This window comes from Ceratotherium simum, chromosome 34 (assembly GCF_057802395.1).
Source record: "Ceratotherium simum simum isolate JZ-2026a chromosome 34, ASM5780239v1, whole genome shotgun sequence".
Lineage (NCBI taxonomy): Eukaryota > Metazoa > Chordata > Mammalia > Perissodactyla > Rhinocerotidae > Ceratotherium > Ceratotherium simum.
This window is the reverse complement of record NC_141933.1, coordinates 19,253,447-19,266,646: the sequence shown is the minus strand read 5'-3', so window position 1 is coordinate 19,266,646 and position 13,200 is coordinate 19,253,447. Positions and strand designations below refer to the sequence as shown.

General features: G+C 35.7%; 2 protein-coding genes across 2 annotated transcripts; one reads left to right on the top strand and one right to left on the bottom strand.

Annotated features, from left to right (window-relative positions):
* The first annotated feature begins 1,341 nt into the window (after nt 1–1,341).
* LOC101389954 (olfactory receptor 10AG1-like) lies at nt 1,342–2,322 on the top strand. The gene has a single exon (XM_014779777.2). It carries the CDS (start codon nt 1,342–1,344, stop codon nt 2,320–2,322), a length of 981 nt encoding a protein of 326 aa, XP_014635263.2.
* Nucleotides 2,323–11,632: 9,310 nt separating this feature from the next.
* On the bottom strand, nt 11,633–12,820 carry LOC147912626 (olfactory receptor 5T1-like). The gene has a single exon (XM_087423288.1). It carries the CDS (start codon nt 12,699–12,701, stop codon nt 11,709–11,711), a length of 993 nt encoding a protein of 330 aa, XP_087279414.1. The 5' UTR covers nt 12,702–12,820; the 3' UTR covers nt 11,633–11,708.
* Nucleotides 12,821–13,200: the final 380 nt, after the last annotated feature.

Genomic DNA, 13,200 nt, shown 5'->3' with positions numbered 1-13,200 from the left:
ATATCTGACTACATTTGCTAAATATTTTCTGTATTGATTTTACTTTTCCCTAGAAACACTTAATTTTGGCTCAAAATAATGCAATATGCCTGTAGGGGAGCAGAATTTGCCACCTCAAGATGTGTCTCTTTGGCATGAGGATTATTTTGGGCTGGTTATTTTTTAAAAAACTGCAGACATGGTAGAAACTCTGAAAACCAAGGAGAAGTTACCCTTTGAAAGAGACATTTACATTTGCAAGGGAAATCTCCATTTGTAAAGGAATCTCCCTCTCTGTACCAAGAAGAGGGAGGATGACCTTATCTCTAGAAACTCTTATCAATGAGAAAGTCAAGGACTTAAATCTGAATAATAATCTTACTCTTGTTTATGTACCCTTTCTGGTAATCTCCCATAACTGACCCCACCCCTTCCCCAATATCGTCCTTTGTCTTTAACTGAAGGTGGTATTTAAGGTGCAATCTGGGCCATTCTGGTGAGTTACTCAGTTTTTCTGGGTTTCTCAGGTGTTTACACATTATAAAGCTTTGTCTGATTTTCTCCTGTTATTCTGTCTCATGTCAATTTAATTCTTAAACCAGCCAGAAGGACCTAGAGGGTAGAGGAATTGTCTTCCTCCCCTACAATGCCTAAATATTATTAGGATTAAAAATAGTTAAATGCCAAAAAGTTGTGTTTTTTAAGCAATAAAATCCACCTTAATTCAACAAATCAGAATGAGAATTACTGGAACCTCATGCTGTTGAAAATTAAAGATTTGGCTTTTATATTCTCATTGTATTTTTAACTACCCTCTCTCTTCATGGAAAATAACCAATTCTAATAATAATTTCTACTTTTAGTTTAATTCAGAATCATATATGGAGTAACATATTAGGGGAGAGCCTTGTGTTATATTCCTTATAGAATGAATCATGGGATGTAATGTCAAGGGCAGAAAAGACATGCATGCAAATAGTCAGTGGAACATTGTGTTAGATTTCACAAGCCAGACATTATATTATGTACTAGATTGATTGGAAACAAATTAAGGGAAGTCAGTCAATTGATAATTGGGTTTTGACTGGAAGAATTAGCTCGTCTGCATTCTCCCTTCTTGCACTGTGAAGTCAAATAAAAATGTCTAATTATATGGATCTTTTTGGTTAAGTAGAATGCAAATCTAACATTATAAATCATTTAAACTTTTTATTTACTGAATTAATTTTTTTTCTGCAGATGAGTTCATAGGTCCTGGTTTCACATCAGCTCTCCCAGAATCACAGAATACAAGTGTCAGAAAGTAATTGAGAAATTATAAAGACCAAAACTCATGTCCCAATCCAATTATAAAAGAGGGAAATGCAGCCAAAAAATGTAAGTCCACAGAGAGAAAATAATTTGAAAATTACAGAAACCAATTTCACTATAATGCTGGAATTTGTTCTCTTAGGCTTTTCTGATATTCCCAAATTCCACTGGTTTCTTTTTGGGGTATTCTTAGTCATCTATATGATTATCCTGTTGGGAAATGGCATCTTAATTCTAATAACAAGAGTAGATTCCACACTTCAGACCCCCATGTATTTTTTCCTCAGCAATTTTTCCTTCCTAGAAATCTGTTATGTATCTGTCACACTTCCCAGAATGCTCATGGACCTTTGGACCCAGAAAGGAACTATTTCTTTTTTTGCCTGTGCTGCACAAATGTGCTTCTTCCTTATGCTTGGAGCCACCGAGTGTTTCCTTCTGGCCATGATGGCCTATGACCGCTATGTGGCCATTTGTAACCCTCTGTGCTATCCTCTAGTCATGAACCACAAGGTCTGTGTCCAGCTGGTGGTTGTCTCCTGGATCAGTGGAGTTCCAGTCGGGACAGGGCACACATGCCAGATTTTCTCTCTGCCCTTTTGTGGTTCCAACCAACTCAACCACTTCTTCTGTGACATCCCCCCATTACTGAAGTTGGCTTGTGGAGACATTTTTGTGAATGAGATGATGGTCTACATATTTACTGTATTATTTGTCACTCTTCCTTTTATGTTGATACTTAGATCCTATAGTAGAATTATCTCTACTATCCTGAAATTGCCATCAAACACAGGACGGACCAAAGCATTTTCAACTTGCTCTTCCCACCTCATAGTTGTACTTTTATTCTATGGATCAGCCACTGTCACCTATTTAAAACCTAAATCCAACCAGTATGAAGGAACAGACAAACTGCTCTCTCTTTTCTATACCATTTTTACCCCAATGTTCAATCCTATGATATACAGTCTGCGGAACAAAGATGTTAGAGAGGCACTGAGAAAATTTCTTCTCAAATTATCAGCATTCTGAGACATTTGAAATAACAAAAATTATTGTTTTACATATTTATTTTGTATGTAGATTTAATTGAAATCTGCTTTTCACTATTGTCTTAAATTTTTAAGTAAGCAAATGATGTAATTTCCTTTAGTAGACCCTTGTGTTCTCAGAGTTATGACAATTGTGTTCATTTATTTAGTAGTTTTACTTTTAAAGATCAATGTCCTCTTCACTGTAAACTAGTAAATAGAGATGTGTAAATAAACAAGATGATGTAATATATAGTATGTTCTATAATGGAAATCATCCCATTTTTTTATTCTTTCACTGGTGCCTTTCTAGACATTATCATAACATTCTCTATTAAAGAGACAAAACATCTTTAGATGCTACAGAGTCATTACTAAATGATTCCTTTATAGAAATAAAAGCTTAAGTGCATAAGGATATATGTATAAGAAGTACTAACACAAATAATGAATGTGTGATATAATGTTTATTGCAACACTATTTTTCAGAGCAAAAAAACTGGAAAAATGAATGCTTATATTGAAAAATATTTTAGTAAATATGGTTCATAAATGTAGTAAACACTTATGGAGTCTTTAAAAAGACTGTTACACATATATGGTAATGGCCCCCAATATATCGTTCCTTCTTGTATTCATGGCTTTTTGTCATCCCTTCCCACCTTGATTCTTGATTTAGCCATGTGATTGTCTTTGGTGAGTAGGTCATTAGTAAACATAAATAGTACTTGGGCATTAGGTTTTGTCTTCTCTAGGAATGGAAATCTTTCCACCACTATGTCAAGAAGACCAAACTAGACTCCTGGACAATGAGAAGGAAAATAGAAAGAAGTCACAGCTCATATATAAACCATATATTGATGAAATCAAATTTAAACAGACCTACAATATCTATTTTAAATGTTGTTGAAAAGATTATTCAACCTTCTCTACTAGATCTTTAAACCATATATTATTTGTAGAGTTTTAAAATTTGTTAGTCTTCCTCTATATTGAAATGTACATTTTAATTGTTTTTTAGGAATTCCCATATGTGATAGATTTTCTAATTCCTTGCATATCTGAAAATTTCTTTCACAAAGTAAATCTCTCTGGTTTGAAATAAAAGTCTCTGTGCTGAGTACTGTAGACAAAAATTAAAAAGGTCATTACTAATAATGTAAATGGAAAAAGTACACATGCTGTCAGATATTGAAACTGTGGGTAAAAATGTATGACCTAAACTTTTTATTTACAATTACCAACACAACAGCATATGCATCCTTTTTAAGGAAAATATTCACAAAGATAACCTAAAAGCTGTACCATTAAAAAAAAAAGTCTCAATACTTAAAAAAAAAATAATAATACACAATATGTTCTTTGGCCACAATGGAATTAAATTTCAATTTCATTTTTCTTGTCTGAGGGGATGAGGGGAGGAAGTATGAGAAAATTTCTGGGTGTGATGCATATGTTCCTTATCTTGATTGTGATGATGGTTTCACTTCCATATACATATGACGAATGTGTCAAATTATAAGCTTTAAATATGTGATTTTTTAATTATGTTTCAGTGACACATTAATGAAACTGTTGAAAAATAAAAAAGACTGAAATTGAAACACAGAAACTTTCAGTAAAAGAAAACAAAGAGAATCCATTACTACCAAACTTGAGCTATCAGAAAAACCAAATTCCTTAGCCTATAGCAACAAGATACCAGAGAAAAGTGCATACCTTAGAAAAGAATAAAAAGCATGAAACATAGTAAACAGAAGGGTAAACATTAGATATTATTTTTTTATTTTAATTTCCTTAAAATACATATGTGTCTTTAGCAAAAATTTTAACATTTTATCTGGTAACACCCAGTTCATAATAGCTATCTTAGGTCTCATAGTAATTTGGCGTCCCATGGTCAAGTGTTCACTTTCTACTAAGGTCCTTTGGCAGGCTAAGAGTTCACTCTCAGAAAAAGACTATTTATCCACAGAGGATGACAGGGCCTTGCTCCAAAATCTTAAGGGCTGTGCTGTAATTCACCTACAGGAGCCTGTCAAAGGCTCCAAACAGCACCCCTATCTGCCACTGATACTTCAAGCACCACTGGATCTACCAGAACAAATGGCCCAAGTAGCAGACAAGCTTACACAGTAGCCTGGAGCTGTTGAAGAGTCTTCTCTTTTTCTGGTCCCCACTCAAAACTAGCAGCTCTTTGGATCACTTGGTAAATGGGTCAGAGTAACACACCCAAATGAGGAATATGTTGCCTCCAAAATCCAAAGAGGCCCACTAGGTGTTGTGCCTCTTTCTTTGTTGTGGGAGACGAGATGCAGCAGCTTATTGTCACTTCACTTTAGAAGAGATGTCTTGATGTGTTCCACATCACTGGACTTCTAGAAATTTCACTGAGATAGAAGGTCCTTGGAATTTAGTTGGATTTATTTCCCACCCTATGGTAGGAAAATATCTTACCAACAAACTAGAGTAGTTGCTACTTCTTGCTCACAAAGTCCAATCAGCATAATGTCATCCATGTAATGGACGAGTGTTAACCATTTTTGGAAAGGAAAGGTGATCAAGATCCCTGCAAACTAAATTATGACGCAGTGTTGGAGAGTTTATACACCCCTGAGGTGAGAGAGTGAAGGTGGATTGCTGTCCCTGTCAGCTGAAAGCAAACTGCTGCTGGTGGCCCTTATGGGCAAGTATGGAGGAAAAGATAAGTAGATATTTCTTCCATCTTTACCTCACACCCTTTACCCACACATGTTTCCTATATTACTTTCTGTATAAATTAGAAAACTCAAGTAGTTCTCTTGGAGTGTAATGTACCTCCTCATGGGTCACACTTCATACCTCAGCTTTAGGGGCCTGCTGGGACTTATGTCTAGTTATAGGTCTAGAAGCAAACAGGGATGGTGTGGTGGGTCCAGATGAGAATCAGCACTGTATTGCAAGATAACTGCTTCAGGAGAGGCTGTAATGATTTCCTTAGACAATGCAAGATTCATCTCCTCAGATGAGACTGGTAAACCCACTTCTATCGGCCAAGTAGACTCATCAAAATTTAGGGGATCAACGTCTCCAGCTGCATCAGGGTCTTCTCACATGTTTCCATTCCAATTTGCAGAATCCCATTTTTTCCCCAATTAATGCCCTCGCTCTAACAGTAGACACTCTGCAAGGCTGGGTGATGCTGGGTTGTGTTTCCAGCAATCTCAGCTCTGTACCTACAGGAGGTAGTGACAGACACAGAATATTTGAAGTCATTTATGTGGTTCTCAAGTTTGAATTTGAATTCCTGAGCTTATCCTTTTCTTTGTCCTGTTTGTCCAAGGATATTAGAAGTAACAAGCCAATCTCCTTATTCTTGCTAATTTTATAAAAATGTTTGAAAGTATCATACACATGGTCATCCAGACACTTGCTTCTTATAAGTATTTTATTAGGAATATCCAATGGTAATATTTTGCATATCTCTATCGTCAGATCACACCACACACTATCAGTATTCCCTTTAGTACTGGAAATAGAGTTGTTAATGTCTATAAATGACACTAATGCTTAATCATCTTAGATAGCCAATTCCAGAAACTCCTGAACCAATTCAAAAAAGTCACCTTTAAAATTATATTCTCTAGAACCACTCTCAGGAACTAAGTTTGCATTAGTCAGGGTTCTCCAGAGACATGGAACCAATAGGACGTATATATACACATATATATATACATGTGTATATATATATATATATACATATAAAGAGAGAGACAGACAGACAGGGATAGAAAGAGATTTATTACAAAGAATGACCTTACGGAATTATGGAGGCTGGCAAACCCAAAATGTATACAATGAGCCAGAAGGCTAGAGACCCGGGAGAGCCAACATCTCAGTTGGAGTCCAAAGACTCTGTGAACCAGGAAGATCTGATGTTGCTGATGATGTCTGAAACAACACCCTGGAAAATTCTCTCTTGCACAGAGGAGGCCAGATCTTTTGTTCTATTCAGGCCTTCAACTTATTGGGTAATGCTCACTCGCATTGTGGAGGGCAATCTGTTTCAGACAAAGTTTTCCAATTTAAATTTTAATCTCATCAAAAACATTATCACAGAAACACCCAGAATAATGATTGACCAAATATTTGAGTACTCCATGGTCCCCCCCAATTTGACTTAAAAATTAACCATCACAGATAAATGCAAAAAGCAAGTCAATCAACAAAGAAAATGCACTACACTCGTCAGAATCATTGATGAAAAAAAGATAAGTAGAAACATATTAAGGAATTCAGAAAGAAATATATATCATATACTGAAGAAAAACCATAAATATTATAGCAGATACCAGAAGAAATGAGACACACCAGGAGATCGTGAAGAGATATATTTAGAGTAGTGAAAGATAATAACTATCAATTCAGAATTTCATATCCATTGAAACATTTGAAATATCTTTCCAATATATAAGTAAATAAACACTCTGTAAGAAAAAGAAAAATGCATGATTTCACACACGCACAGACATGCAAATGAACACTCATGCACACAAACTGAAATAACGTACAGCCAGCAAGCTCATGCTTCAAGAATTTTCCAGGCAGAAGGAGTATAACAGAAGGAAACATGGGTCTAGACAAAGAAATAAAAAACATAAAAAATATAAAAATGAAGGTAAGTATAAAATATATTGAGTTTTTAATTTTAATTACTTCAAAAAATGAATGACAAAAAAAGTATGCTGATGAATTGTAAGTTTAAATATTACATAAAAGTAAAATGACAAAATAATACAAAGAATGGCTAAATTTGATTTGTCAGTGTTTTGTTGAGAATTTTTACATCTGTATACACAAGAGTTAACAGCCGATTTACCGTTTGTTTTCTTTACTTGTGATGTCTCTGTCTGGCTTGGCATCAAGGTAATACTGATGTCACAGAATGAGTTGATAAGTGTTTCCTATTCTATATCCTGGAAGAAGCTGTGAAAGAGTGGTAGCAATTTTTCTTTAAATGGTGGAATTCACCAGTGAAACCATCTGGGCCTGGGCCTCCTCCTTGGTATCTACCCACGATAATTGAAAGCATATGTACAAAAAAGTGCATTATGAGTAATAGTCAAGGAGTGGAAACAACTCAAATGTCCATCAACTGATGAATGGATGAACAAAAAACAGTATATCCACACAAAGGAATATTGTTGGGCAATAAAAAGAAATGAAGTACTGATAGATGCTACAACATAGATGAACCTCAAAAACATATTTCTAAGTCAGGTGATCAAGACCACATATTGCATGATATGATTTATATTAAATGCCCCGAATAGGCAAATCGATAGAAAGAGACAGTGTGTTAGTGGTTCCTAGGTTTGGGGGTGGGAGAATGGGGAATGACTGTTAGTCAGTGCAAGCTCTCGTTTTGGAATGATGAAAATTCACAACTCTTTAAACATACCAAAACTGTATCTCAAGCCTTAGCTATCTCTAAAAATCATTTGCATTTGATAAGGAAAAAAAAGATCATATGAAACAAACAAAAAGTGAAAAGATCCCATAAAAATACAGCAGTAAGAGAGAGAGAGGATAGAAAGAATATACAGACAAAGAAAGTAGAACATGCATATGAATTGATCCTTCACAGAAGAAAACAAAGCCAAAGTGACAGCAGAAATATGACAAGCCATGATCAACATTTCTTTTCTGAAAGAAGATTTGAAACTTCCTATTGGAAGAGTACTTTATGTTCTATGTCAGCAAGGGATGATCAGCACTAAATTATATGTATTAAGTCAGAATTTCCTATACAGGATCAGAGCAAACAACTTTATTACTTTTAAGGACTAGGAAAATAAATTGACAACACATTTTTCAAAAGCAATACTTCATGTCAAGATAAAATGGAATCAAGGAAACTGAAAAAAACACGAAAATGAATATAAGATTAAAGGTAGCAAAACTGAAATTTAAGTGTCAACTACTCATGTCAATATTTCTCATAGTAGGAAAGCAAGAGGCTGTATCTAAAAAAGGACAGTGGGGATAATATAAAGGTGATTTTTAAATGCGTTTGTATGACCGCGTATATATGCTTGTGTATGCCTCTGTGTGTTACGATGCATATTTGTAACATGGACATTACGACAAAGCAAAGACTAAATATATATTTAGCAATAACTAAAAATACACCTAGCATACCTTAAAAAAAAAAGACCTTCAGTATAGTTTTTTAAATGCAAATATATTATGAATTGTTTCCAAACGGTAAAAATAAAAGCCCCGGCAATGATATATTTAGGCAATACACATGAAAAGAAAGCATTGGTTCTAATGTTAATATCAAGAAACACAGAATACAAGAATAGCATCAAAATAAATTAAAAATGGATACTCTGTAATGATAGACTGTAATTCACAATGAAGACTTAGCAGTGTTATCTATGCAAAAAGTATTGTAGCAACAAATATCTTAAATCAGGAAATTTCTCATCTGGGAGATGCAAAGACAAACATAGAAACATTTTAACATTAGGATAACCTACCACACCTCTATTATTTTTAGTCAACCAAACATTAATGAGGACATAGCAGAATTACTACCCAGGCAATAAGATGGTTTTTATAGATAAGGATGTATTATACATTAACCGCAATAAGAGAAGATTCTCCTTCTTTTCAAGAGTATGTGCAGCATTTGTGAAAAATGTCAATATTAGCAAAAAATAAGGTCTGAATACAGAAAAGAACACATACTGCATTCTGTTTTGAAATAAATGACAATTTAAAAAAAATTTTCAAAATATTCTATTTAGCCATTTAAAAATAATTAAACTACTCCTAATTCAAAGAGAAACTAGGAAAAAGTCAGAAATATTGCTAATGAAAGTGTGAGAGTAAAATACGTGGGATGCCACTGACATGATGTCACTGGAAAATCCACATCCAAATCAGAAAGTTAAAAAAGAACAGCGAAGTAGACCAACGGAAGGAAGAGGACAAACTTAAAAGGGAAAAACAAACCAGAAAGTCTAAAAAAAAAATAACAAATATTTAAATGAAAAATGCCATCTCTGTTTCATATATATCTCTAAAGGGAATTAAACTGTTTTTGACGGTATGCTACCTAAAATATTCACTCATTAAGGGAATACTTATTGAGCAACAATATGTGCCGACATGGTTCCAGACTCTGGAAAATAGATTAGACAATAAATTAAATATAAATTAAAATGCATATTATGTAAAATAATGATAAGCACAATGGGAAAATTTAAGAAAGATGGAATATGAGGGGATACAATGGGGATAAATTGCAATTATTATAACATAGTCAATGAGATCCTCACTAGTAAGAGACATGGAAAGGAAAGAATCATGTGAATAGCAGTGTGCAAATGAAGCCGGCTATCTGAGGGGTACTGTAGGTATTAAACTAATTTGCTATTTTTCCTATTTAACTTGAGGGGTGACTCAGGGGTCTCAAGGATTTGTGAGCTTGTTTTGCAGGAGAAAGAGAATGCCTTCAGGGAGGTTGCTGTGATCACAGGAAGGCTGGCCCTCAGCAGCCATTGATGCCCAGAAGTCAGATTGCCCAGAGGCTTATCAGGAGTGACCTCTTTGTTTCCCTGAAGTCCTTCCTGCCACGCCCCTTAGCTCTATAAACCCCCCCTGCTTTCTGTTCTAGGGGAGGTGGATTTGAACCAACCCAGGCTCCCACCTACTTGTTTTAGCCAATTCGAATAAACCTTTCTCATCTCCAAGCACCGATGTCTCAGTGTTTGGCTTGCTGGGCATCGGGCACACGAATTTGAGATTAAGAGGTTCGGTATCACAAGGCCTTCCAAACATGGGAAAGGAAATGCAGAAAAATTGTGGGGGGAATTTATTGTGGTAAGAGGAACTTTGTGTGTGTAATGCTGCAGTGGTACTTAAACTTAATAATCGCACTTTAGGGAAATATCCTAAGGTTATACTCTATTTTCTAGGAGACTGTTCTGTTGGGTACTACATGGGTTTTTACAAAATATAATAATAATAACAACAATAATTGATGATGATGAAAGAAAGTAAAGAAGAAAAAAGCACTACCACCTACAATAAACTTTGGAGAAGACATGTCTGGCAATGCAAGAGAGACAGGGCTGAACACGTGCATAGTAAAGCCTCTCTTCTGTGCCTTGGTTCATAGGCCTGGAAACTGAGGGGCAGGAGTCAAGAAAAGAAACAGAACCCAAGCCCCGTAGGGAAACCCATAAAGATGGCCGGGGCTTAGTTGTGGGAAGAGGCCAATCTGCCAGCCAGTCGTACCGTATTCTCTGATGTGCTTGTATTTTGTCACTCTTGAGTTTAAGTATAATCCTGACAAATGCTAATGCCTAGTGTCTGTGAAAAAGAATGGGTTTAATGTCCATACTCTGGATGAAATAATGAAATAATAAAAGGAGGAGAAATGCACCCTCACAAACAACATGATAATGGACACCAGGAATTTGAACACATTCTCTGTGGTCCTTGAACCACAGTTTGGAATTAGATTGCTGCAGACACATTAATCTAAGGATGGAGCAGAGTGCTTTGAACTGGAGTCAGATGCCAATGACCCCATGGAGAGTGGATTGGGATTATGTGAGCTGTGGTTTGTTATCAGTTAGGTGGTATTTGCTCAAGTAGGCAGATATAAAGCTACTTATGATTTCAACTATGGGAGCCTGTCCAGTTTGAGTGATATGGAGATGAAAGATAATACTTACAATTTAATGTAAAGGTTACATACATATATGTCTGTGTGCGTATGTGTAAATAAATCAATATTTGTATGTTGAAATCTTAACCCTCAGCACCTCAGAATGTAACTGTATTTGGAGATAGAGTCTTTGAGGAGATAATTATCTTAAAATTAGGCATTTAAGGTGGGCCTTAATCCAATATGACTGTTGACCTTATAAGAGGAGGAGATCATGGTGTGAATATTCAGAGAGAACAGATCACGTGAAGACATAAGGAGAAGATGGTCATCTGCAAGCCAGGGAGAGAAAGCCTTCAGAAGAAGTCAACCTGGTCAAGACCTCGATCTAAAAGCCTAGGATCCAGAAGAGAGAAAATAACTTTCTGTTGTTTTAGCAATCCAGTCCTTGGTACTCTTTTGTGGCAGCCGTAGCAAAATAACACAATCAGTGTCAGCATATATATGTACGCATGTGTGCATATATATATAAACTAAGAAGCAGATGGATGACAGTTTTCTGCATGTGTGAAGACTGCATAGATATTGGGTTGACTATGATCTTTATTTAAAAATTTCTGAGAGGAACAGAAAGGAACTATGAAACTAAGAAAAACACTTTATTCATAACGTTTTGATATGGAGACAATGAACATTAATCTTAATTGGTTTCAATTTAACATTTAGTGTGAAGAGTATACTTTATTGATAAACAAATTTTTCCCAAACACTCTCTTCACTGCCTCTTTTACATCTTTGTTCCTTAAACTGTAGATGATGGGATTCAGCATGGGGATGACAATGCTGTAAAAAATCGACACTATCATGTCCCGGTCCAAAGAGTAGCTGGAACTTGGTCTCACATACATGGAGAAGACTGTTCCATAGTAAAGTGACACTCCAGTTAGGTGAGAGCCATATGTAGAAAAGACCTTTCGTCTCCCTTCAGCAGAATGCATCCTCAGAATGGCCAAGAGAATAAAACCATAGGAGACCAGGACAATCAGGATAGTGACTATCTCAATAACGCCCGTAAAGTAGAAGACTAGAAGATGGTTTTTGGTTGTGTCGGAACAAGAAATGGCGAGGACAGGAGGGATGTCACAAAAAAAATGTCTAATTTCATTGGATGCACAGAAGGATAGAGTAAATGCCGCCCCTGTGTGCACCGAAGCGTTCAAAATGCCACGAAGATAGGAAACAATGATGAGTAGCACATAGACCCTGGGTGACATGTTAACTGAATACAGCAGAGGGTTGTAGATTGCTACATAGCGATCATATGCCATTGCAGCCAGGAGAAAGCATTCTGTGGTCCCAAATGTAACATAGAAAAACATCTGTGCTGCACATCCAAGGAATGAAATAGTTTTATTCTCTGCTAAGAAATTGAGCAACAATTTTGGAGTGACAACTGAAGAATAGCAGGCATCCAGGAATGATAACACACTCAGAAAATAGTACATAGGGTTGTGCAGCCGGGAATCCCCAATGACCAATACAATCAGTCCCAAATTTCCTACCATAGTGAAAAGATAGATTGCTAGAAAGAGCAAAAATAGGAAGACTTGCACCTCAAAATCACCTATGAAGCCCATCAATATAAACACGGTGACTTCACTCACATTCTTCACGTGGATTGTGTATAAATCTACATCTGATGGCAACCCCGACATTTCAGTTATTTACATGTTCTAAATGTGATCTTTTTGCAAATAGAACCCATCCAATTTTTTCCTCATGTTTGCTTCTGAGAGGGCATGTTGGAATCCTTGGCAGTGAAGGAATAGGCAGTGATGAAGAACTTGGGTCCAAGTGGATGTGTTACCCTGTATAAATAAGTAAAGAAATTATTTCATTCAGTTGTTTGGTTAAGTCTGTCATGTTAAAAAAAAGCCAATTTACTTGGTTTAATTTTTAGTTTATTTTCTGTTAAATTTACTCCGTCTTGTCTTCCTATTACATCATCTTAAAATTCACAAAGACAAATGGATATACAAATTTTTAAATCAGAAAGTATTATCATAGAAAGTATTACACATCTGAGTACTAACCCTAGACTTTCTACAGTGTGCATGAAATGCCTCTCCTTAAAGTTCATAAATAATAAAATGGGAGCAAATACACTTACCTCACAAGATTGGGTTGAAATAAATTATAAAATCAGTGTGAAAA